At 60.4% G+C, this 24845-nt stretch overlaps 1 protein-coding gene across 2 annotated transcripts; it reads right to left on the reverse strand.

Annotated features, from left to right (window-relative positions):
• Window positions 1-1424: 1424 nt before the first annotated feature.
• Window positions 1425-24328, reverse strand: PYROXD2 (pyridine nucleotide-disulphide oxidoreductase domain 2). 2 transcript variants are annotated; one of them, XM_073354663.1, is made up of 16 exons: window positions 24012-24328; window positions 22814-22833; window positions 22307-22400; window positions 22156-22229; window positions 21708-21854; window positions 19396-19549; window positions 12113-12174; window positions 11751-11848; window positions 10275-10416; window positions 9801-9935; window positions 9137-9209; window positions 8640-8796; window positions 8052-8206; window positions 6402-6508; window positions 5761-5881; window positions 1425-5108 (listed from the first exon to the last, which is right to left on the reverse strand). In XM_073354663.1, exons 1-16 carry the CDS (start codon window positions 24298-24300, stop codon window positions 5038-5040), a joined length of 1899 nt encoding a protein of 632 aa, XP_073210764.1. In that variant the 5' UTR covers window positions 24301-24328; the 3' UTR covers window positions 1425-5037. The 2 variants fall into 2 exon arrangements, with proteins under 2 accessions (XP_073210764.1, XP_073210766.1); XM_073354665.1 differs by lacking the exon at window positions 24012-24328 and adding an exon at window positions 23390-24003 and having other exon boundaries at window positions 10224-10416.
• Between the last annotated feature and the right edge of the window lie 517 nt (window positions 24329-24845).

Consider the following 24845-nt stretch of genomic DNA (forward strand, 5'->3'; position numbering starts at 1 on the left):
CTAGAGCAAGCCCTAGGTAAAGAGGGTAAGAGCAGAATTTCTGGGAGGGGTGAATTGTTGCATAGAAAAGCCCTAGGGAAAGGAATCCTCATGGAGTCTTTGCAAGCAGTTTACTGCAACTGAAGGGTGTGAAAAGGATTTAATCAAGAAAGTTTCAGTTCCTAACAGCCAGAAATGTTCTGTTGTGAATGGATCCACTGACTTTCCTGTTGAAAGATCCAGTGTGGAGAGCTTTGAGAAGGTCTCAGATGCAGTGAAAGCTGTTAAGAAAGGTATACCGTCCTATAACCAAGTGGCTGTGTTTGGCCAGCTTGTTGGGAGACAAGGTTGTGGAGAAAGGGATGTCTCCATGCTAGTTCTGTAAGTGAACAGTATGTGGCCCAGGTCAAGATGGGGGCCCTTAACCAAGAGAGCCCGAATTGCAGCCCTCCAGACTGGAGCACTCGGAGAAAACCCAATCCCAGTTTGACCCCCTGGGGTTTTGGGGTGGCCAAAGGGCATGGGCTGCAGAAACCTTCCCACATGCAGCCTGCTAGTGCTATCGACCACCCCCGACCTAAGGGAGGGCGTGAAACTGGAAGGGCCTGGTGTAACTCCTACCAAGGAATGGGAGAGATGCTGGGGCATCCATGGGAACATTGGTGGCTACGAACTTCCCCAGGTCACCGGGTAAAGTGACCCCGCTCAGTTCGATCTCGAAGGGGGGAGAGATGTGACGAAGTGGGACTGTTCTTAATGTTTCCTCCGAATAGTGTGGGGGTGCCTCAGTTTCCCCTATGCAGTTCTTAAGTATCTAGGGGGTGGGGTAAGGGTGTATGATCATTGCAGAGCCCTAGAGGGCCGGTGTGTGCAGGAGTCTGGACACAGAGAATGGCCGACACCCTGTTTCCTGGCAACTGATGGCCTGGGCCCTTCCCCCCCTGCAAGGTGAGAGCTGAAGGGTTGGAGAACAAAGGAATCAGGTGACCTCCTGGCCCAGGAAAGGAACAAAGCCCAGAGGAGGAGGGGCTGGAGGGAGTTTCAGTTTGGGGCTGGCTGGGACATGGAGTGAAGTGCAGACGTGGTTGTCTGGCTCACGGCCCCCCAAAATGGACCCAGCTGAGGGGTCCCGTTCTCTGCACCTGCAAGCTCTGTTTTAGACCATGTTCCTGTCGTCTAATAAACCTTCTGTTTTACTGGCTGGCTGAGAGTCACGTCTGACTGCGAAGTTGGGGTGCAGGACCCTCTGGCTTCCCCAGGAGCCCCGCCTGAGCGGACTCGCTGGGGGGAAGCACACGGAGGGGCAGAGGATGCTGAATGCTCCGAGGTCAGACCCAGGAAGGTGGAAGCTGTGTGAGCTGTGTGTCCTGAAGACAGGCTGCTCACAGAAAGGCGACTACCCCAGAGTCCTGACTGGCTTCATGGGGAGCAGTTCCAGAGCATCGCCCAGGGACTCCGTGACAGTCATTAATTCCATTTCACCACTTCTAGCTCTCATCTATAGCTTTTTCCTTTTATGACTAAACCTTTAGATTTTAGATTCTAAAGGATTGGCAATAGCGTGATTTGTGGGTAAGATCTGATTTGTATATTGACCTGTGCCTGGGGCTTGGTCCTTTGGGATCGAGAGAACCTTTTTTCTTTTATTGGGGTATTGGTTTTCATAACCATCTGTCCAAATAATGAGTGGCACTTGTGGGGATACTGGACTCTAAGGGAATTGCTTGTGTGACTTGTGGTTAGCCAGTGGGGTAAAACTGAAGTCTTCTCTGTTTGGCTGGTTTGGTTTTCCTTGGTGTGCAAAGAAACCCCAGCCTTGGGCTATAACTGCCCTGCTTCAAGCATCCGATGAAGTGAGCTGTAGCTCACGAAAGCTTGTGCTCAAATAAATTTGTTAGTCTCTAAGGTGCCACAAGTCCTCCTTTTCTTTCTGCTTTAAGCAATTTGTCCTGAATTGGCATTCTCAGTTGGGTCCTGCCAGAACCAGCTTTGTTACACCAGGTCAAGTGATAACTCAGATCTTACCCAAAATACACGCTTACAGTCAATTCTTATTAACTAAACTAAAATTTATTAAAAAAAGAAAAGAAAGAGTGTTGGTTAAAAGATCAGTATACATACAGACTTGAGTTCAATTGTTGAGGTCCAGATACACAGCAGAGATGAGTTTGTAGTGGCCAAAAGTCCTTTTAGAAATAGTCCAGAGGTTATAGTCCAAAGTCCATGTTCAGGGTGACTCCAGTCAGCAACTGGGGATCTCAATCCTTGTGGCTTAAGGTTTCCCCCTCTTGAAACCCAAAGCAGATCTGAGATGAGGAAGGATCGTGTCCCAGGGTTTTTATACATTTCCTGCAGCCTTTTGGCCTGAGAAGACAATAGGCTTAACTTTCCTTCTCCCAAACACCATGGCAATTAGCACAGGATAATTTATCCATTAAACCGTTCAGATACAGGCTATCACAACCTTCAAAGAGACATATAGACAATAATACGATTTCACTCAAGTGTCTTCCTAAATGTTAATATTCCTCTCTTGTTCTTTGAATCAAAGCTACAGCCATAGACAAGACTTCTTTGCTGACATCACAAGACCTGAACAAACATCTCCCCTTCTATCTCTAACAATGCAGGCTGCATTTCAAAGCTCTATTTGTTTCCATCTCTTCCTAACCAGCCTCTAAAGTTCGGCCTGGGGTCAGGTCAGTCTGGGAGTTAATTAACTCTTTCTGGCCCCGTCACCTTTCAATGAGATATTATATTACACTCAATGTCACAGAAGGTGATCAGGAACAGTCAACATGGATTCACCAAGGGCAAGTCATGCCTGACCAACCTGATTGCCTTCTATGATGAGATAACTGGCTCTGTGGATATGGGGAAAGCGGTGGATGTGATATATCTTGACTTTAGCAAAGCTTTTGACGCTGTCTCCCACAGTATTCTTGCCAGCAAGTTAAAGAAGTATGGGCTGGATGAATAGACTATAAGGTGGATAGAAAGCTGGCTAGATTGTCGGGCTCAACGGGTAGTGATCAATGGCTCAATGTCTAGTTGGCAGTCGGTATCAAGCGGAGTGCCCCAGGGGTTGGTCCTGGGGCCGGTTTTGTTCAACATCTTCATTAATGATCTGGATGACAGGATGGATAGCACCCTCAGCAAGTTCACAGATGACACTAAGCTGCAGGGAGAGGTAGATACGCTGGAGGGTAGGGATAGGATACCTAGACAAATTGGAGGATTGGGCCAAAAGAAATCTTGGGCCAAAAGAAATCAAATTGGAGGATTGGGCCAAAAGAGGTTCAACAAGGACAAGTGCAGAGTCCTGCACTTAGGACGGAAGAATCCCATGCACCGCTACAGACTAGGGACCGAATGGCTCGGCAGCAGCTCTGCAGAAAAGGACCTGGGGGTTACAGTGGACGAGAAGCTGGATATGAGTCAGCAGTGTGCCCTTGTTGCCAAGAAGGCTAACAGCATATTGGGCTGCATTAGTAGGAGCATTGCCAGCAGATCGAGGGATGTGATCGTTCCCCTCTATTCGGCACTGGTGAGGCCACATCTGGAGTACTGTGTCCAGTTTTGGGCCCCCCACTACAGACAGGATGTGGACAAACTGGAGAGAGTCCAGCGGAGGGCAACGAAAATGATTAGGGGACTGGAACACATGATTTATGAGGAGAGGCTGAGGGAACTGGGGATGTTTAGTCTGCGGAAGAGAAGAGTGAGGTGGGATTTGATAGCTGCTTTCAACTACCTGAAGGGGGGTTCCGAAGAGGATGGACCTATTGGGTTCCGGGAAGTGAGCAGGTGGGAGCCCACTGCTTAAGGACCGCCCCCCCCCCGCCCCAGCCTAAGGGGAAGATCTACAGGACCTGGAAACCAAATGATTCCGGGGGACAACTAATGAAATAACAGGGACAGGAGTGCGGTCAAAGGGTCAAAAGAAGGGAGCCTGACGGGGACACTGAGCAGAGAACCCCGGACAGCGCCCACTGCTCCTCAAAGGCGTCAAGGGATACGTGAACGGACCGAGGATTGGAAACAGGCCCCACAGTCACAGGAGTCTCCATTGGCCAACCTCCTCACTCTGGTTTTATAGATGGCCGTTTTAGCCAGGGCCAGGAGGAGGTTGACCAGGAGGTCCCGTGACTTTGTGGGGCCACGGATAGGGAGTGCGTAGAGCTCGGCTGTTCTCAGTGGTAGCAGATGACAGACCAAGGAGCAATGGTCTCAAGCTGCAGTGGGGGAGGTCTAACTTGGATATTAGGAAAAACTCTTTCACTAGGAGGGTGGTGAAGTGCTGGAATGGGTTCCCTAGAGAGGGGGTGGAATCTTCTTCCTTAGAGGTTTTTAAGGCCCAGCTTGACAAAGCCCTGGTTGGGCTGATTTAGTTGGGGATTGGTCCTGCTTTGAGCAGGGGGTTGGGCTCGATGACCTCCTGAGGTCCCTTCCAACCCTAATCTTCCATGATTCTATGGCATGGCATGACATGACACGACAAGCGTGGCAGCTGTTGGGATTTTTATTCTGCTGCTGACTGAGAACATGTGTAACATGGTCCAGACTTCAGCTTAGCTCAGGGGCAAGGATGAGTGACCCTGGCCAGTGCTGTGCCTGGCGGTTCTAAGAGAGCAGGCAAGGGCTCAGTCTGCCCTGGGCCTTGTCTACACTAGAAAGGGTTGGCCAGTGTCCCTCTCCAGGCAGAGCTAGACCTGCCCCTGCCAACAGCCCTCTGTGGGCAGCTCTGGGACGGGGCTTGATCCCCTGGGCTCTGCGGCGTGTGCGCTGGGACCAGCACTGCCAGGGCAGGATGGGCTAGGAGCAGACAGGGCTCTGCCAGCCCCACACGCCCCGGTTACCATGCCAGAGACAGGTAAGAGCAACGGTGCAAACACTCAGAGCACGGGGGCGGGGGGGAGGCAGCAGCCCCAGGGCAGGGCTCGCTCTAACAGCACCATGCTGTGGGGTGTGTGGGGGGTGGTGAGAGGCACCCGCGTGGCCAGGTCACGACAGCCACCATCCGTTTCCCTGGGCTAGGCTGGTGCGTCACCTCTGCCATCATACGTGCTTGAAGTCCTTGAGGGCCACGCTGGCTGCGTTGCGGCCTGGAGCGCCCATCACTCCCCCACCTGCAAGGAAACAGATGCATGTGGGGCCCAGGAGCTCTGGGCGTAGCAGGGCTGAGCTGCCATGGGGAGCAGGGGCAGGAGCCCAGATGCACAAGAGGGCAGCAATGGCTACGTTTCCAGCTGGAGAAGACTCCCCGCCACCCACGGCAGCTTCATGGCAGCTGGGAAAAACCTGGGGCTGGAGCACAGAACCCGGGCGGCCCCCACCCTGCCCCAGCTCGAGGGTGCAGCCTCTCTCTGGCCTGCGTACCGACTTCTCCCTCCTGCTGTGCCGGGCCCACCCCTTGGGCGGAAGGAGCACAGCGCCCGGTGGGACTTGTGCCAGCCCTGGGCAGAGCCATCTGCTGGATCCCAGCACGGGGGCAGCTGCTCATCACAGGCGCCCCACAGGGCACAAGGCACGTGGTGTCCCGTGGCATCAGCCTGTGACCCACGGGGTGTCCGTGGCCTCGGCTTCTCCTGCTCAGACCCTGGGCAGAGCTGGCAAGGTCAGCACGGCGCCCTGCAATCGCGCCTGTACCCAGAAGGGCCTGTGCAGCCCCCAGGGCAGCGCTCGCAGCAGCAGGGCCCGGGGAGGGCTGGACCCAGCGTGAGCCTCCGCCTGGCGCTCTCCCCACTGTAGCCACGAAGGGAGGGATCCCAGCTCACATACCGGGGTGGGCACCGCTGCCACAGAGGTACAGGCCTGGGATCGGGGACCTGTAGCCAGAGTACGAGGGCACAGGTCGGGCAAAATACAGCTGGTCCAGAGACATCGCACCGTGGAATATATTCTGCAAACAGGCTGAGTTAGGTCCTGGAATTGTCTCCTCCTCTTCCCGCGCTCCGAGCCAGACAACTGGGCTGCATGGCTCCAGCTTCCCTCACTAGGCTTTGGGCCAGGCTGGCTGGCAGGCTAGGCAGGTGCCAGATTGGCCGGGCACCGGGTAGGCAGATGCCAGGCAGGCTGGGCTGGGAGCAGGCAGGCTAGGCGGGCACCAGGTGGGCAGATGCCAGGCAGGCTGGGCTGGGGGCAGGCACTGGGTGGGCAGATGCCAGGCAGGCTGGGCAGGGGGCAGGCAGGCTAGGTGGGCACTGGGTCGGCAGATGCCAGGCAGGCTGGGCAGACGCCTGGCAGGCTGGGGCGGGCACCGGGTGGGCAGACGCCAGGCAGGCTGGGCTGGGGGCAGGCACTGGGTGGGCAGACGCCAGGCAGGCTGGGCAGAAGCCTGGCAGGCTGGGGGCAGGCACCAGGTGGGCAGATGCCAGGCAGGCTGGGCTGGGAGGGCTCTGTGAATCTCATGATATACCCACCCCTCCGGGCAGCCCAAAGATCTTCTCCAAAGCCGGCGGTGTTAGGATGTCTCTGCCGATGACGGACGCCTTGAAGCCTGGCGCGTAGGCCTCGACCCAGTCAAACACTAGAGAGCGAGCGAGAGATGTGGCTCAGCCTGCGTGTCTCACGTGTCTGCGTGTCTCAGCCTGCGTGTCTCAGGGGCCTAGCCCCAGGCCTGCAGCTCCCTGCAGGGCATTGGGGAGCAGGGCTGGATGGCCCCCGGGGGTAGGGTTACCAACTTTCAAATCCCCTCTATTCGACATTGGTGAGGCCTCATCTGGAGTACTGTGTGCAGTTTTGGGCCCCACACTACAAGAAGGATGTGGATAAATTGGAGAGAGTCCAGCGAAGGGCAACAAAAATGATGAGGGGTCTGGAACACATGAGTTATGAGGAGAGGCTGAGGGAACTGGGTTTGTTTAGTCTGCGGAAGAGAAGAGTGAGGGGGGATTTGATAGCTGCTTTCAACTACCTGAAAGGGGGTTCCAAAGAGGATGGTTCTAGACTGTTCTCAGTGGTACAAGATGACAGGACAAGGAGTAATGGTCTCAAGTTGCAGTGGGGGAGGTTTAGGTTGCATATTAGGAAAAACTTTTTTACTAGGAGGGTGGTGAAACACTGGAATGCGTTACCTAGGGAGGTGGTGGAATCTCCTTCCTTAGATTTTTTCAAGGACAGACTTGACAAAGCCCTGGCTGGGATGATTTACTTGGGGATTGGTCCTGCTTTGAGCAGGGGGTTGGACTAGATGACCTCCTGAGGTCCCTTCCAACCCTGATATTCTATGAATCGCACAAAACCGAACACCCCTGCCCTGCAGCCTCATCCCCTGCTCACTCCATCCCTGTCACTTGATCTCCCCTACCCTCACTCACTTTCACTGGGCTGGGGAAGGGGTGTGGGAGTGGGTGAGGGCTGGGACAGGGGGTGCAGGCTCTTGGGTGGGGCCAGAAGTGAGGGGTTCAGGGTGTGGGAGGAGGCGGTGCAGGCTCTGGGAGGGAGTTTTGGGTGCAGGAGGAGCTCAGGCTGGGGCAGGGGGCTGGGGTACGGGCTCCAGCCAGGCGGCGCTTACCTCAGGCGGCTCCCTGCCTGTGTTGGCTCCGTGTGGCTCCCAGAAGCGGCCGGCATGTCCCTGGGGCCCCTAGGCGCAAGACTAGTCAGGCGGCTCTGTACAGTGTGTGCTGCCCATGCCGGCAGGCGCCACGCCCCCGCAGCTCCCATTGGCCATGGTTCCCAGCCAATGGGAGCTACGGAGCCGGCACTTGGGGCAGGGCAGCGCGTGGAGCCTCCACGGTCACGCTTCTGCCTAGGGACATGTTGCTGCTTCCGGGAGCCATGTGGAGCTGGGCAGGGAGCTGCCTTAGCCCTGCTGTGCTGTGGACTGGACTTTTAACAGCCTGGTCAGCGGTGCCGACCAGAGACAACAGGGCCCCTTTTTGACCAGGCGTTCTGGTCGAAAACCAGACACCTGGGAACCCTACACGGGGGGAATTCTCTGCCCTGCTCGGAAGGCAGGACTGAGGGTGCCGGGCACTGGACGCCTCCCGGGGATCAGGCGCACAGGGAGCGGCAGTGGGCAAGGGGCCGTGGATGGGAAGCTAAAGAGCGCCGAGAGCTGCTGGCTTTACCCCTGTCAGCGTACGCGTTATGCTCCTGCTCGTCCCATGGCCGCCCGCCTGCCAGCGCGTATGGGGTGTACTGCGTGAAGAGAGAGACCACATGGCAGCCCGGGGGAGCCAGCGTAGGGTCCAGAGCAGAGGGGATGCACAGCTCGATCATGGGCCTGGGGAGAGCAAGAGAGAGTCAAAGCCCTCGGACTGGGCAGCCCGGGAAGGAATCCAGTCCGAGCCCTGCCCAGCACCCTGGCATGCTGCCAATGCAAACGCCTCACCGCCTCACCCCCTGCCCACTGGCTCCTCCAGCAGGGATTAGCCCCACGTCACCCAGCCTCAGGCTCTCCTCTGGGCACCTCCCCTACGTTCCTTCCAGAAATCCTGGTGTCTCCCCTGTGTCCTTCCCTTCCCAAGAGGCCCTGTTGCCCTGATGAGCGTGGGCAGCTGCCCCAGAGCCCCGGTAGTGTCGCCCTGAGAAGAGCTCTACGAGGGGCACCAGACCGGGCTGCACCGAGAAGTCTGGGCTATCTCCCCGCTGCCATCCCCCATGGCAGGGCCCAGCAGGGCCCAGCTCTGCCAACGACCAGCCAGCTCCAGCCCTACCTGGTGGACGGCTCCCCACTGCTGGCCTCCTGGAAGGCACGGTGGAGGAGGTGCGTGTCCTCGCAGTTCAGGTGGATGGAGCATTGGTGATGGGGCAGCGGGCGGCCATCACTGGCGTTGGGCGCAGCCACGAAGCTGGGCAGCCGATCCACAGCCACTGGGGATGTTGGAGACGGGGTGACTCCGAGGGGCAGAGGGGACATGGAGCCTCCCATGGTCCTGACATCCTGAGGGGCCAGGGCAGATGGCTGAACCCCAGGAGAGCACGGCAGACACGGAGGGATGGTGCCGTGAAAGGCCAGTTTCCCCTCTGGACTCAGGCTGCAGTAGGGAGCCTCACGGAGGCCCGCGACAGCTCCTTCCTCCCAGGGAAGCGCAGATCACAGGAGCAGCATCTCACGGGGCCCTGCTCCCCCAGGGAGCCAGCGCCAGGCTGCAGCCAAGCCCCAGGGGACCCCAGTGGGGCAGGGAGTGGGACGTCCCGCACTGACACTTACCGTTGATCTTGGTGACAGGGGAGCGTGTGTCGAACTGTGCCACTCGCTGGAGGAACTCCTCCGGCAGCTGCCCCTGGAGCGGGGAGAGCCCGGCTCAGACACCAGGGGCTGGAAACGAGCCTGGGAACTGGCTGGAGGCGCAGCCAGCACTGGGCTGCATCTGGGCACGGCTGGAGCTGCCCAGGACCCCTGGGGGCCACAGCCAGCGCCATGCTTTGGGGTGCAGCCCAGCCACATGGGGCTGGCCCCCAACAGTGACGGGCCCCACTGATGGGGGAGGGGGAGCAAACTCGTGCCCCCAGACACCTTCCTCTCTGCCGAGCTCCCCCTCTGCTCCCCTGCGTTGCTCCAGCCTCGGCCTCCACCCACCACACCGTGTTTGCTGTAAGCCTGGGGGCTCCCAGGCCAGCACCGGGGAGGCCCCTTAGTCACTGAGGGGGGAGGGGGAAGTGGCCTCCTCCGGCTGCCCCACAGGGGCTGGGGTGTGTCACACTCATTGTGGGGGGAGGGGCTCATACCATGAGGAACGCGACCCCTCCCCCTGACTGTACCTGCCGGTCTGCACACATCTCCCCCAGGGCACCCTCCTCCCCTCCAGCCCATCTCCCCCAGCGCGTCCCACCCAGGCTCGTCTCCCCCAGGGCACCCCCCCGGCACGTCTCACCTGGGGAACGAGCTGCAGGAACGTGAGCTGAGCGGACGCGTTGGACAGAACCAGTTTGCTCTTCACCTCGGTCCCGTCCTGCAGGACGACACCCTGCGCCTCCCCACGGGGGCCCAGCAGCACGCGGGCGACCGGCTAGCGAAGGGAGAGACAGGAGATCAGCCTGGAGCACGCTGGGGCGCCCAGCCATGCACGGGGTGGGGGAAGCAGGTGCTGAGCGGAGCCTGAGGTACGGCTGCCGAGGGGCTGAGTGACCCTTTCCCGTGTGGATGCTGTGGGGCTGGCCCAGCCTCCTCCCCCCACTCTTACCCCGTGGGGTTTACGCCCCTCACCACAGTCTCTGATCGCTGTTCCATGGCGGCTAATGGGCAGGAGGGAAGGGAAGAATTTGGGGCCCTGTGGTCTCTTTGGGCTGGGGAGCACCTCAGTGCTGGGGAGCTGTGTTCTCTGCCCCCTCCCCGGGAAGCCGGGCACCTTCTCGGTGAAGATGTCTGTCCCGTGGGCAGCAGCTGCGCTGGCGATGGCCTGGGACACCCCTCCCATGCCGCCTGCCACGTAGCCCCAGGCCCCCTTCTGCCCCTCCAGCTCGCCCATCACGTGGTGCAGCAACACGTACCTAGGAGAGAGGTCAAAGGTTAACAGCTGGGTCAGGGTAGCGCCCAGCAAGCGGTGCCGGGGTATGGGCAGGGCAGAGATACCGGCCAGGGGCGGGCAGCATTCCCACTGTGCATGGTCGTGGGGCACAGCCCTGGGACTAACTCTGATCCAGCCCTGCGAGCCAGGGGGCTCAGGCTCGGCCTCCCAGCAGGGTGAGTACATGCAGAGGGTCCCACGCTCCCCCTGACCCCACAGGCACAGCCGAACACCCATCCCCCTCCCATGCCCGCGTGCTGCCAACCCCCCCCAGCGGGGGACACTGAGCCCAGCTCCGGTCCCACCAGGCTGCAGGGCTGGGCACAGACAGCTGCCAGGCTGCAGAGGGATTCAGGCCCAACAGTGCCAGCCCAGGCAAACCCCATGGACCTGCTCGAGCAGGGGGCCCCTGAGCCTGGTGTGTGCCTGGGGGATGCTGTCATGGAGTCCCTGGGCGATGCTCTGGAACTGCTCCCCGTGAAGCCAGGCAGGACTCTGGGGAAGTCTCCTCTCTGGGAGCAGCCTGTCTGCAGGACACACAGCTCACCCGGCTTCCCCCTTCCTGGGTCTGACCTTGGAGCATTCAGCATCCTCTGCCCCTCCGTGCGCTTCCCACAGCGAGTCCGCCCAGGCGGGACTCCTGGGGAAGCCAGAGAGTCCTGTCCCCCAACTCCGCAGTCAGACGGGACTCTCAGCCAGCCAGTAAAACAGAGGTTTATTAAACGACAGGAACATGGTCTAAAACAGAGCTTGTAGGTGCAGAGAACAGGACCCCTCAGCTGGGTCCATTTTGGGGAGCAGTGAGCCAGACAACCATGTCTGCCCTTCACTCCATGTCCCAGCCAGCCCCAAACTGAAACTCCCTCCAGCCCCTCCTCCCCTGGGCTTTGTCCCTTTCCCGGGCCAGGAGGTCACCTGATTCCTTTGTTCTCCAACACTTTCGCTCTCACCTTGCAGGGGCGAAGGGCCCAGGCCATCAGTGGCCAGGAAACAGGGTGTCGGCCATTCTCTGTGTCCAGACCCCTGCACACACCTGCCCTCTAGGGCTCTGCAAGGATCATACACCCTTACCCCACCCCCTAGATACTTAAGAACTGCCTAGGGGAAACTGAGGCACCCCCACACTATTCAGAGGAAACATTAAGAACAGTCCCACTTCGTCACAGATGCTCTCCAGGCATGAGGGGGAACATGGTAGCCAGCGCGGGGCAGGAGTGGGAGGAAGCGAGTGCTGGGGTGCGACACCCCAGCACCAGCTGTTGGGGACGGGAACAGGAGGGCCCTGGGGAGCTGTGAAGTCTTCAGCCGCCACCTTACCCGCTGCCAGGCGTGTGGGGACTGGCCATGGCGCCGATCACTGCATCCGTAGCCAGGGTCGCTTTCAGGGGCTCCGACTCGAACCAGAGATCCAAGATCTGGAGAGAGAGAAAAATGAAAATGGTGTTTAACGAAGAGAGCCCAGCACAGGGGGCCTGGATCCCATGGCGGGGGGGGGAGGGGGAGGAGGAGGCGGGTCCCCCCAGGCCTGGCACAGGGGGCTGGATCCCATGGGGGGGCCACCACTCAGCCCGTAACCCCCTCCGAGGCCCAGCCCCAGGCCTGGTTTGGTCGGCCCCTGCCCCCAGGGAGGGCGTCTCCCATCCCTTGGGCGTGTCCCCTTGTACGGAGCTGTTACTCACCCTGGTGACTGGGGCCGTGAGCACTTGGTAACACTGGGGCAGCTGCTTCCCCAGCGCCAGGCCTGAGGGAAAGAAATGGGCGTCAGTGGCGGTGTCACCCAGCCTGGGAGGGGACGGCTCCCCGGGCCCCACCACACCCTCCCGGTGCCCGGCTGTGACGCAGCAGGGAGAGGGGGGTGTTGACCTGGGAATGTGCCCTGGGGAGGGGAGACCTGAGAGCCTGTCACCTGAGCCAGGAGGGGGACGGGGAGGTAACACCTCTGCCCAGGAATGTGAAGACAGGCTAAGAAGGGAGCCTGCTGGGGGGGTTTAGTTTCAGTTTCGTGCTGGGTGGAGGAATGCAGGCAACCCCAGGGCTGGGGTCTAAGCTCCCTGCTCCCCCAGAAGGACTTGACTGAGGGGTCCTGGGTGTACCCACAAGCTCTGTTTTGGACTGTGTTCCTGTTGTCCAATAAACCTTCTGTTTTACTGGCTGGCTGAGAGTCTCAGTGGATCCCAGGAAGAGGGGGGCAGGGCCTGGACTCCCCCACACTCCGTGACAACTGGTGGCAGAGGTGGGATGTACTGCACCCCGTGAACGGTGCTTCCTGCAGTAAGTGACTGGGGAACAGTCAAACGAAGGGGAATTGACGGGGACCAGGCGTGCTGAAGAGTCAGAGAGAGACGGTTTCGGGGGGCGGTTAACCCCTGGGAATGTGTGACCAGAGAGAAGGACTTTTGCAGTAACAGGGTCCCCCGGGGGATTGCAGCGAGTGGTCCCAGGGGCGGAGGAGTCTGCAGCTCGACCTTGGCAAAGAGGTGGTGACCTCAAGAAGGACTGGCACACGAGGGGCTTTTCCTGGAAACCGTGGGAAGCTGCCCGGCCTGCGAGTGGCCAGCAGGGAGATGTACGCTAAACGCCTGAAGAGCGACCTGGTGGAGCTGTGCAGGCAGAGGGGGCTGCGCATCGGGAGGTCCATCAAGGAACAGCTGATTGCCCAGTTGGAGGAGAGGGATCGCTTGGATGATCCGATCCCTGTCCCTGAGGGAAGCCGCCCAGCAGACACAGCGTGGGCCCTGGGGCCTGACCGGGCTGGGAGGGGTCAGACTGCTGCCAAGGACATCCCGAGACCCTTCCTACCTATGCTGGGGGAGGGGTTGGGGGAAGCCTGGCGAATACTGAGGGCACCCTGACCCCAGCAGCCAGCAGGGGATCCTCCCGGCGGAGCTCCCCATCCCTGGAGCGGAGGCGGCTGGAATGGGAGAGGGAGATGAAATGAGGGAGCTGGAGGATCATGAAAAACAACGTCAACATGAGCAGGAGGAGAAGGAGAAACAACGTCAACATGAGCGTCAGGAGAAGGAGAGGGAGCGTCAGGTGAAGGAGAAACAAAGGCAGCATGAACTGGAGCTGGCCAGGCTGAGGAGCAGTGGGGCCCCGGCTGCGGTGAGTGCGGGGGGACCCAAGACTGCAAGGAACTTTGATAAGTGCTTCCTGGCCCAGCGGAAGGAGGGGGAGGACATAGATAGCTTCCTGACGGCCTTTGAGAATGCCTGTGAGCTGCACAGGGTTGACCCTGCAGACAGGCTCCAGTTTCTCACCCCCTTACTAGACCCCAAAGCCGTGGAGGTGTACAGCCGGATGACAGGGGCGGAGGCAGGGGACTATGAACTGTTCAAGCAGGCCCTGCTCCGTGAGTTTGGGCTGACCCCCGAGATGTACCGGAGAAGGTTCCGGAGTCAGCGTAAAACGCCGGAGGTCACCTACCTACAACTGGTCAACCGGATGCAGGGGTATGCCCGCAAGTGGACAGCTGGGGCCCAAGCTAGAGGACCTGCTTGACCTAATCGTACTGGAGCAACTGTATGAACAGTGCCCGTCCGACCTGAGGCTGTGGCTGGTGGACAAAAAGCTCGAGAACCCCCAGCACGCAGGGCAGCTGGCCGACGAGTTTGTGAACAGTCGGTCAGGGGGTAGCCGGGAGGAGTCCCAAAAGAACAGGCCCCCCCCGATGCAGAGAGAGAGTCACCAGGGGGTCTCCCAGCGGGGAAATAGGGAGAACCCCCTCCCAAGGGGAACGCCTGGCGTCGGGCCCCTCCGACCCGCTCGAGGGGACCAACGTGACCTGAGCTGCTATCACTGTGGCCAGAGAGGCCACGTACAGTCCCAGTGCCCCGGGCTCAGGGACAGACTGAGCAGACCCAACCTACCCAGGGTTAACTGGGTAGGGACCCAGCTGGATGAGGGGCAGACGACCCAGGAAAGGGAGCCTACCAGTTTACCACCTGCTCAGGAGGGAAGAGTACCCCAGGCCAGCTCCGCCAGAGGGCTGGAGGCTCTGGACTCAGGGTGCTCGGTTTACAGGGTGGGCGCGGGGCTGTCCCTCCGGAGAGAGTGCCTTGTTCCCCTGGAGGTGGATGGGAGGAAGGTCAATGGATACTGGGATACGGGCGCGGAGGTGACGCTGGCCTGGCCTGAGGTGGTGGCCCCAGATCGGGTGGTGCCCAACACCTACCTGACCCTGACAGGGGCGGGCGGGACCCCATTTAAGGTGCCCGTGGCAAGGGTACACCTGAAATGGGGGGCCAAGGAGGGCCCCAAGGATTTGGGGGTACACCACCATTTGCCCACTGAGGTTTTGATGGGGGGAGACCTAGAGGACTGGCCAAGCAAGCCCCAGACCGCCCTGGTTGTGACCTGTAGCCAGAGCCGGCGAGGGGCACTGCGCCCTGACCTTGGGGAGGGTACCACACCGGAGGCGCAGGACCCTACCCTGGTGGGGAGGGAGGGCCGAGGGGCACGGCTCAGAGAGGCGGAGGCCCCAGACCTGGCCAGCGAGAGGGAACCGGGCCCCATCCCTTCCCCAGCCGCTGGGTTCCAGGCTGAGTTGAGGAAAGATCCCTCCTTGCGGAAGCTCAGGGACCTGGCCGACCTCAGTGTGGGACGGACCATGAGGAGAGGCTGCCAGGAGAGGTTCCTGTGGGAGAAGGGGTTCCTGTACCGAGAATGGGCTCCCACAAGGGAAGTAGAGTCCTGTGGGATCAGGAGGCAGCTGGTGGTCCCCCAGAAGTATCTCTGCAAGCTCCTGTACCTGGCCCATGACATCCCCCTCGCAGGGCACCAGGGAATCCGGCGCACCCGGCAGAGGTTGCTACAGAACTTTTACTGGCCCGGAGTCTTTACCACGGTCCGGCAGTATTGCCGATCCTGTGACCCCTGTCGGAGGGTGGGGAAGGCCCGGGACAAGGGGAAAGGCTCCTCTATGATGGGCTTTGAAACCTTTGCCCATCATAGAGGAGCCTTTCCAGAAGGTGGCCATAGACATCGTGGGGCCTCTCAGCAGGACGACCCGGTCGGGGAAGAAATACATTCTGGTGGTGGTAGATTTTGCCACCCGCTACCCCGAGGCAGTGCCCTTAGCTTCCATTGAAGCCGACACCGTGGCCGATGCGCTCCTGACCATTTTGAGCCGAGTGGGGTTCCCCAAGGAAGTCTTGACAGACCAAGGCTCCAACTTCATGTCGGCCCTGCTCCGGTGCTTGTGGGAGAAATGTGGGGTCCGGCACGACTGGGCCTCAGCTTATCACCCCCAGTCCAACGGGCTGGTGGAGAGGTTTAACGGGACGCTAAAGATGATGCTGAAAACCTTTATGAACCAGCACCCGCAGGATTGGGACAAGTACTTACCTCACCTGCTGTTCGTGTACAGGGAGGTGCCCCAGGAGTCGACTGGATTTTCGCCTTTCGAACTGTTATATGGCAGGAGGGTGAGGGGCCCCCTGGACCTGATGAGAGACGAGTGGGAGGGGAAGGCCACTCCCGATGGAGAGTCAGTGGTGGAGAATGTCCTGATCTTCCGAGAGAGACGGGCTGAACTCATGGGTCTGGCCAGGGAGAATCTGGCCAGAGCCCAGAAGAAGCAGAAGGTCTGGTATGACCGCACGGCGCGGGCCCGTGCCTACGCCACCGGGGATCAGGTGATGGTTCTCATCCCTGTGAGAAAGAACAAACTACAGGCCGCCTGGGAGGGCCCTTTCAAGGTTGTCAAGCAGCAAAATGAGGTAAACTACGTGGTGGAGCTGTCGAACCGGGCGCACCACCGCCGGGTGTACCATGTGAATATGATGAAGCCATATTATGCCAGGGGGAATGTGGTGTTGGCCGTCTGTGGACAGTGAGAGGAGCAGGGAGATGACCCTTTAGTAGATCTATTCCCTGGGACCAGAGCTGGTTCCCCCCTGGAAACAATTCCCCTCTCGGATCAGCTAACCGCTGCCCAGCAAGCTGAGATCAAGGGGGTGCTGCATCCGTACCGACAGCTGTTTTCCAACCAGCCTGGACGCACTAATCTGACTAACCAATTTATTTGAGCATGAGCTTTCGTGAGCTACAGCTCACTTCATCAGATGTTTACCGTGGAAACTGCAGCAGACTGTTTCCACGGTAAACATCTGATGAAGTGAGCTGTAGCTCACGAAAGCTCATGCTCAAATAAATTGGTTAGTCTCTAAGGTGCCACAAGTACTCCTTTTCTTTTTGCGAATACAGACTAACACGGCTGTTCCTCTGAAACTAATCTGACTGTCCACCGGGTGCAGACGGGGTCGCACCCGCCGATAAGATGCTCCCCCTTCCGAGTCACAGGGAAAACTGCTCAGGACCTGGAAAGAGAGGTCCGGGACATGCTGGCTTTGGGGGTGATCCAGCCATCGGCCAGCCCTTGGGCCTCGCTGGTGGTGCTGGTCCCCAAGAAGGATGGGTCGGTCCGGTTCTGTGTGGACTATCGGAAGCTCAATGCCATCACTGTACCTGATGCCTACCCCATGCCCAGGCCGGATGAGCTCCTAGACAAGCTGGGAGGAGCTCGGTACCTTACCACCATGGACCTTACAAAGGGCTACTGGCAAGTGTCGCTGGATGCAGATGCCCGGCTGAAATCGGCCTTTATCACCCCTCTGGGGCTCTATGAGTTCCTGACCCTGCCTTTCGGCCTCAAGGGAGCGCCGGCCACCTTCCAGCGCCTGGTGGACCAGCTACTGAGGGGGATGGAGAGTTTTGCCGTGGCGTATATTGATGACATCTGTGTCTTTAGCCAGACCTGGGAGGACCACGTGTCCCAGGTTAGACAAGTGCTGGACCGACTCCAGGGGGCTGGGCTGACTGTAGAAGCGGAGAAGTGCAAGGTGGGGATGGCTGAAGTATCTTACCTGGGCCATCGGGTGGGGAGCGGCCTCCTAAAGCCGGAACCAGCCAAGGTGGAGGTGATCAGAGACTGGCCCGCTCCCCACACCAAAAACCAGGTCCAAGCCTTTATTGGGATGGCAGGACACTACCGAAGATTTGTGCCCCACTTTAGCGCCATAGCCACCCCCATCACTGAGCTATGCAAGAAGGGGAAGCCAGACAAGGTGGTCTGGACTGAGCAGTGCCAGGAGGCTTTCCAGGCGCTGAAGGAGGCTCTGGTCAGTGGCCCAGTTCTGGCAAACCCAGACTTTGACAAGCCCTTTGTGGTGTTCACCGACGCCTCCGACACGAGACTGGGGGTGGTGTTAATGCAGGAGGATGAAAAGGGGGAGAGACACCCCATCGTGTACCTGAGCAAGAAGTTGCTACCCCGGGAGCAACACTACGCGGCCATCGAGAAGGAGTGCCTGGCCATGGTGTGGGCCCTCAAGAAACTAGAGCCCTATCTCTTCGGGCGACACTTCACCGTCTACACCGACCACTCTCCCCTGACCTGGCTGCACCCGATGAAAGGAGCCAACGCCATACTCCTGAGGTGGAGCCTGCTCCTGCAGGATTACGACATGGACGTGGTCCACGTGAAGGGAAGTGCCAACCTGATAGCGGATGCGCTGTCCCGGAGAGGGGGCCCTGAACTTCCCCAGGTCACTGGTCAGCGTGACCCCGCTCAGTTCAGTCTCGAAGGGGGGAGAGATGTGATGATGTGACACAGCAGGGAGGGGGGAGTGTTGACCTGGGAATGTGCCCTGGGGATGGGAGACCTGAGAGCCTGTCACCTGAGCCAGGAGGGGGAGGGGGAGGTAACACCTCTGCCCAGGAATGTGGACGGAGACTGCAGCAGGGAACCTGCTGGGTGGGTTTAGTTTCAGTTTGGGGCTGGGTGGAGGGACACAGGGAACCCCAGGGTCCCCCAGAAGGACTTGACTGAGGGGTCCTGGGTGTACCCACAAGCTCTGTTTTGGACTGTGTTTCTGTTGTCCAATAAACCTTCTGTTTTACTGGCTGGCTGACTCCCCCACACTCTGTGACACCTTCCCGCTTTGGCAGGCGGCGAGGGCAGCCGGGGCCCAGCGTGGGCTGTGCATGCGTGAGCCCTGGGCCCGTCTCTGCCCGGGGATGATGGGTACTTGACTCACACTGGAGCCAGGGGCTTAGCTGCCCAGAGGAAGGTCTCAGGCCTCTGCCAGCCCCAGGGCAGTGTCCGGGGCACCTGGTGTGACGAAGTGGGACTGTTCTTAATGTTTCCTCTGAATAGTGTGGGGGTGCCTCAGTTTCCCCTAGGCAGTTCTTAAGTATCTAGGGGGTGGAGTAAGGGTGTATGATCATTGCAGAGCCCTAGAGGGCCGGTGTGTGCAGGAGTCTGGACACAGAGAATGGCCGACACCCTGTTTCCTGGCAACTGATGGCCTGGGCCCTTCTCCCCCTGCGAGGTGAGAGCTAAATGGTTGGAGAACAAAGGAATCAGGTGACCACCTGGCCCGGGAAAGGGACAAAGCCCAGAGGAGGAGGGGCTGGAGGGAGTTTCAGTTTGGGGCTGGCTGGGACATGGAGTGAAGGGCAGACGTGGTTGTCGGGCTCACTGCCCCCCAAAATGGACCCAGCTGAGGGGTCCCGTTCTCTGCACCTGCAAACTCTGTTTTAGACCATGTTCCTGTCGTCTAATAAACCTTCTGTTTTACTGGCTGGCTGAGAGTTCCGTCTGACTGCGAAGTTGGGGTGCAGGACCCTCTGGCTTCCCCAGTAGCCCCGCCTGAGCGGACTCGCTGGGGGGAAGCACATGGAGGGGCAGAGGATGCTGAATGCTCGGAGGTCAGACCCAGGAAGGTGGAAGCTGTGTGAGCTGTGTGTCCTGAAGACAGGCTGCTCACAGAAAGGCGACTGCCCCAGAGTCCTGACTGGCTTCATGGGGAGCAGTTCCAGAGCATCGCCCAGGGACTCCATGACACCTGGTACAGGAAGCGCTGCTCCCCCTCTGCTCTGCCGGCGCCCTCTAACGCCAGCACCGTGCCCCACTGGATGGGCATGGACCCGTGGCCCTAGCCTCCGGCGCCAGACGTACCCGCCCGCATCAGGGGCTGCAGGCCTCGCAGGGCGCGGAGCCGCTGCAGCAGGGGGCCCTGGCTCCAGGCAGAGGGGTCCACCGGCGCGGCGTCCAGCAGCGGGTCAAGGGCCGACACCAAGCGGCTCAGGAACGCCTCGTACTTTGGATAGGCCTGAAGCGGAGACAGAGGCAGGAGCCAGCAGACGCCAGCCCTGATCCCCGGCCGTGCCCCTCCTGGCTCCCTGCACTCTGCTCAGCACCACAGTGCCTCTGGCCCCAGGCCAGCTCTGGGCTCCTGGACACGCGCCCCGGCTCCTCCCCTGGTCTCTGGCTAGCACACCCATGGTCAGAGGCAGGCTCAGCCACCCAGCCCTTGGCAGAGGGGTGGCAGGGGACAGCCTGCTCCAAAGCCCCAGCAAGCCGGCCGAAGGAGACACCACTCTCAATCACGCCGTAGGGCTGCATCTCTCCCGTCTGCGCTTTGAGCAGCAGGGACATTTCACAATCTGATGTTAATGGAGCCTTGGCTTCAGCCTGCCCTATAAACAGCAATCGGCTCAGGCTCCCTGCAAACTCAGGCCAGGTCCTCGGTAACACAGACAGGCCCAGGCAGGTACATTACACCTGGGTCTGACCCACTGAAGGGGGGCTCGGATGAGACCTGCCCAAAGCTGTGGGAAACGTGGAGGCTGCTGGAGGAAAAGCCCATCCCCGAGCCCAGGTGGGTCTCAGCTACTCAGCCGATAGTGAGAACCAGCAGCATCCTTTGACCCAGCCCTGCCCTGTGCTTCCAGCTACAGGCCTGAGCGTGGTCAAAGCAAAGAAAAGCCTCTGAGAAAGGTTCAGGGCTCAGCTGAAGCTAACGAACCGCCCAGGTTTTGGAAAAAGAAAGTGTGACAAGGTGGGGGTGTAGATGTGATGAAGCGGGACTGTTCTTAATGTTTCCTCTGAATAGTGTGGGGGTGCCTCAGTTTCCCCTAGACAGTTCTTAAGTATCTAGGGGGTGGGGTAAGGGTGTATGATCACTGCAGAGCCCTAGAGGGCAGGTGTTGCAGGGGTCTGGACACAGAGAATGGCCGACACCTGTTTCCTGGCCACTGATGGCCTGGGCCCTTCCCCCCTGCAAGGTGAGAGCTAAAGGGTTGGAGAACAAAGGAATCAGGTGACCTCCGGGCCCGGGAAAGGGACAAAGCCCAGAGGAGGAGGGGCTGGAGGGAGTTTCAGTTTGGGGCTGGCTGGGACATGGAGTGAAGGGCAGACGTGGTTGTCTGGCTCACTGCCCCCCAAAATGGACCCAGCTGAGGGGTCCTGTTCTCTGCACCTACAAGCTCTGTGTTAGACCATATTCTTGTCATCTAATAAACCTCTGTTTTACTGGCTGGCTGAGAGTCACATCTGACTGTGGAGTTGGGGGGCAGGACCCTCTGGCCCCCCCAGGACCCTGCCTGGGCGGACTCGCTGTGGGAAGCGCACGGAGGGGCAGAGGATGCTGAGTGCTCCGAGGTCAGACCTAGGAAGGTGGAAGCTGTGTGAGCTGTGTGTCCTGCAGACAGGCTGCTCCCAGAGAGGAGACTTCCCCAGAGTCCTGCCTGGCTTCGTAGGGAGCCCTTCCAGATCATCGCCCGGGGACCCCGTGACAGTAAATTATTAGCCCACAGAGGGAGCGAGCGGGACTCATGGCGGCTGGGAGTGGAGTGTGTGTTTTGCCTGCAGCTTCGGGAGATCGCCCCTGGCTGGGCAGAGCCGGGGCTCCCCCCTCATGCTGGGGGGAGGTGGCAGCAATTCCCCTGGACACCTGGGTAACCCCGAAATAGTGACACACTCACGCTGGCACAGCCAGGTCAGCTGGGGGGATGATGGCACCACACGCTGTGCTGACAAATGCCCCCAGCATAGACCCGGCTAGCCTGGGAAAATCGCGCTTTCCCTGGCACAGCTTGTGTCACTTGGAGGGGCTGGTACATACTGTGTCCACAGAAGGAGCTTTGCTAGGACGTGTGCCAGACCAGGGGTCCTAGGGCGGACCTGGTCTCAGGCTGCAGCTATGCGTTGTGCAGATACTGACCACCCTCCGCCCCCTGCCCCTGAGCGTTCGAGCTGGGACGTGCCCATGAGTTGGCAGGCTGGGGAGGGAAAGGATCCAAATCCTTGTTTTGTCTCTGACTCGGTGAGCGGCCAGGAGGCTGCAGGGAACGCTCCCAGGCCAGCCCCGCTGGTGAGTCCAGCCTATCATGGCTGCACGCCTGGGATTTGGGCCCTTTTGGGCCAGTCACACTGGGGTTGGCAGGACTGGGAGCCCAGCCCCAAGCCCCTCCTGCTGCCCTCAGTACCTGTGCATCCTTGGAGGAGAACTGAGCGATCTGCCGCTGGGTGTCCGCCATGTTGTGGCCCAGCAGGAGCGAGCGCCGGGCTTGCCCATCCTCCAGCATGGGGGTGAAGGAGTAGGGGTCACGGGCATAGACCCTCAGACCATGCCGCTGCAAGATACAGAGCATGGCCAGTGCCAGGCAGCGTGGCCAATCGTCACGGCCCCTCCGACCCCCCTCACCAGCCCAGAGGGGAGAGGCCAGGGGAGCTGTTCTGAGCTGGGGGCTGTCAGGCTCCGGGACTGGGCCCTGAGGTTCAGGGAGGTGGGGGAGAGGCAGGAGCGAGTTGGGCCTGGCCAGGGCATCCTGGCCCCGCAGTGGTGCTAGGGCCTCACACCCACCAATGCTCCCAGCAGTGGGAGGGAGGCAGCACGGGGGGCTGGCTGAGCCCCCCCTGGACTGGCCTCGCTACCTGCAGCTCCAGCTCCGTGAAGATCTGCGGCCGCAGGAGGCTGAGCAGGTAGGATGCTCTGGAGAACTTAAAGCCTGAAAGAGAAGGGGAGCGTCAGCTACCAGCCTGCCCCAGGCACCCGGGGCATCTCGCTGGGCAGGGCTGTGGTTACCTGGGACAATCTCCTCTGTGACCGCAGCGCCTCCCAGAAGGTGACGCCTCTCCAGCACGGCTGTCCGCACGCCCGACTTCTGCAGGTAGGCAGCCTGCCGAGAGCACAAGAGTCACCCGCCCCCACGAGCCCCCCAACAAGCCCACCCAGGACACCCCCAATCCCCCACCTGGGACACGCTTTCCCAACAAACCCACCCAGGACACCCCCAAAGCCCCACTCGGGACACGCTCCCCCGACAAACCCACCCAGGACATGCCCCCACTCGGGACACGCTCCCCCGACAAACCCACCCAGGATGCTCCGGGGGGGATCCCCCACTGAGGACACCCCCTCTCCCCAACAAACCCATCCAGGATGTTTGCACTCCAGAGTGCTCTTTGGAGCTTCCTCCTCACCCCATAGGATTCCCCCCATGCACATGGGAACTCCCCTGTCACCCCACAGGATTTCCCCACCCCCCCAAGCTAGGGCACAGAGGCAGATGCCTTGGCATTCAATACTCACTGCCACCAGCCCGTTGTGCCCTGCAACGAGAGATGGGCAGGGGGTGAGAGGGGCCAGGGCCCGTGGCACCAATGGGTCCTGCTGCTACTCACCACCTCCCTGGCAGCCAGGGCTGGACGGTGCCGTCTATGCTGCTTTCACCACAATGCCCCGTGGCCGCAAGGCAACGGCGCCCACGTGGGCGCAGGGGGCGAGGGGCGGGGACAGCGCTGGCAACTGCCCTAAGCATTGGAACCACCCTTGGGGACCTTAATGAATATGGGGGTTAGGGGCTGGGAGTTACGATGCTCCCCACACCAAGACCCCCCAGCCCGCTCCCTTTGCCCAGCAGCACTGGCTCCCCCCGAGCCTCGTTCCCCAGAGCACAGCACCCCCCCACACTGAAAGCCTCCCCCCAGCAGCACTGCGGCCCCTACCCCATTCTCTGCAACACAGCATGAAATGCACCCCACTGAGACATGGCGGCAGCACTGACCCCAAGGAGAGAGTGGGCCCCCACTCCAGCCCCCCGTCCTTCCTCTCCCCAACAGGTAGGACCCCCTTGCAGCCCCCTGTGTCATTTCCATGGCAACATACCGGCGGTTTTGCTGTTCACCTGCTTGTCTGGCATGGCTGAGGCCTGTTAGCTCATCTCACCCAATGGCAGGGGAGCAGAGCTGTGGCAAGAGGCTGCACCAGCCCCTGCCCATCACCCTGGGCACAGAGAGCTCCCCTGCACCCTGGCGGGCGTAGGGTGCCAGCCCCAAGCCGCAGCACCATTTCAGACTGGGGGGGCCGGGGGGAGCCACTTTACTGGTGACTCCAGGGGCTACACTTCAGACACAAGTCGATTTCAAAAATAACCAACCACCACCACAGCCTGCAGGCTAAGTCTCCTAAAGGTACTGGCTAGTTACCGAAACACTATTTTGTTAGCGGAAGATTTCTTTGCTTTTCCTACATCTCTAGCAGAATTATCTTTTTTTAAATATTCTTTGCCTCACAGCACAGCACAGCAGCGGCAGGCTGAGTGGGGGTGGAGTTGTGTGTCACACACACACACACAGACACACACAGAGCTCTCCACCCCTCTCTTAAAGGGCCAGTGCTCCTGCACAGCCAGGCTTGCCCCCGGGGGGAGCTGGAGCCTGGCGGGGGAGCGGGGAGTGCCACCCTAAAGGTGCCCCTCAACAGCAGCAGCCCCCAGCCCCGGCATTACCTCCCCCTATCACCACGGCGTCGTACTCCCGCTGCAGCTGGCCCCTGGGCCCGGCGTGAGCCAGCCTCCGGCCCTGCCGGCTGCAGCCAGCCCAGGCCCTGCCCAGCCCGTGCCCGACGGCCATGGCTGTGACGGGCACCAGCAGCTGCACCCCTGCCAAGCCTGGCCCTCGCTGCCGAGTCAGCGCTTCCCGCAGGGGCGGGACAGGCGGCGTCAGAGCAGGGGAGGGACGGGGCAGAGCCTGGAGCCGAGCCAGCCCGACAACGGGCCAGGGCCCAGGCAGAAACATGCTGGCCCCTCGTGGCTGCCCCCGGCCCCAATTCTCCTGCGACTCCCACAGCACCCTCCCACCCACACAGGAGACAGCCCCCGTCACTGCGCCCCCCCAACCCCCGTGTCACCAGGTCAGCCGCTTGCTGGGGCGACAAGTGCCATGCCCATGCTCCCTGCCCCCCAGGCACCACCCGGCCTGCAGGGAGCCTACTCCCCCGCTGCGGGGCAAAACTTCGCCGGGCAGGGGCGAGGGAGAGCTGCCGCCACGTGGCGAGGGGCCCAGCAAGACAGCTGTGCCCAGGGGCACCAACGCATGCCCTTGGCTGGGAGCAGCCGCACCCTGGCATAGCAAACCTGAGCCCTCCAGCCACTGGGGCAGGGATGAAGGGAGGCCTTAGAGCTGGAGCTGGGAGAGTAGACCCCTGGGGCAGGCTGGCTGTCCCCCTTTGCTAAAAGATGCTGAGGGCAGCTGTAGACCCCTTAGTCCTAGGGGCAGGGGAGCCTGGGGGGAGGGGCCCCTTGGATTGCAGGCACAGGTGAGAAGCCAGCGGACTCTCCCCC

The sequence above is a fragment of the Lepidochelys kempii genome, chromosome 7 (assembly GCF_965140265.1).
Source record: "Lepidochelys kempii isolate rLepKem1 chromosome 7, rLepKem1.hap2, whole genome shotgun sequence".
Taxonomy (NCBI): Eukaryota; Metazoa; Chordata; order Testudines; family Cheloniidae; genus Lepidochelys; species Lepidochelys kempii.

Bases quoted from the DNA above. Each gene is read 5' to 3' on its own strand.
- PYROXD2 (XM_073354663.1), bottom strand. From the start codon at position 24,300: ATGTTTCTGCCTGGGCCCTGGCCCGTTGTCGGGCTGGCTCGGCTCCAG. The intron at 22,834-24,011 runs GTAATGCCGGGG...CTCTCGTTGCAG, and splicing joins CGCCGTGGTGATAGGGGGAG to GGCACAACGGGCTGGTGGCA. The intron at 21,855-22,155 runs GTAGCGAGGCCA...TGTATCTTGCAG, and splicing joins TCACGGAGCTGGAGCTGCAG to CGGCATGGTCTGAGGGTCTA.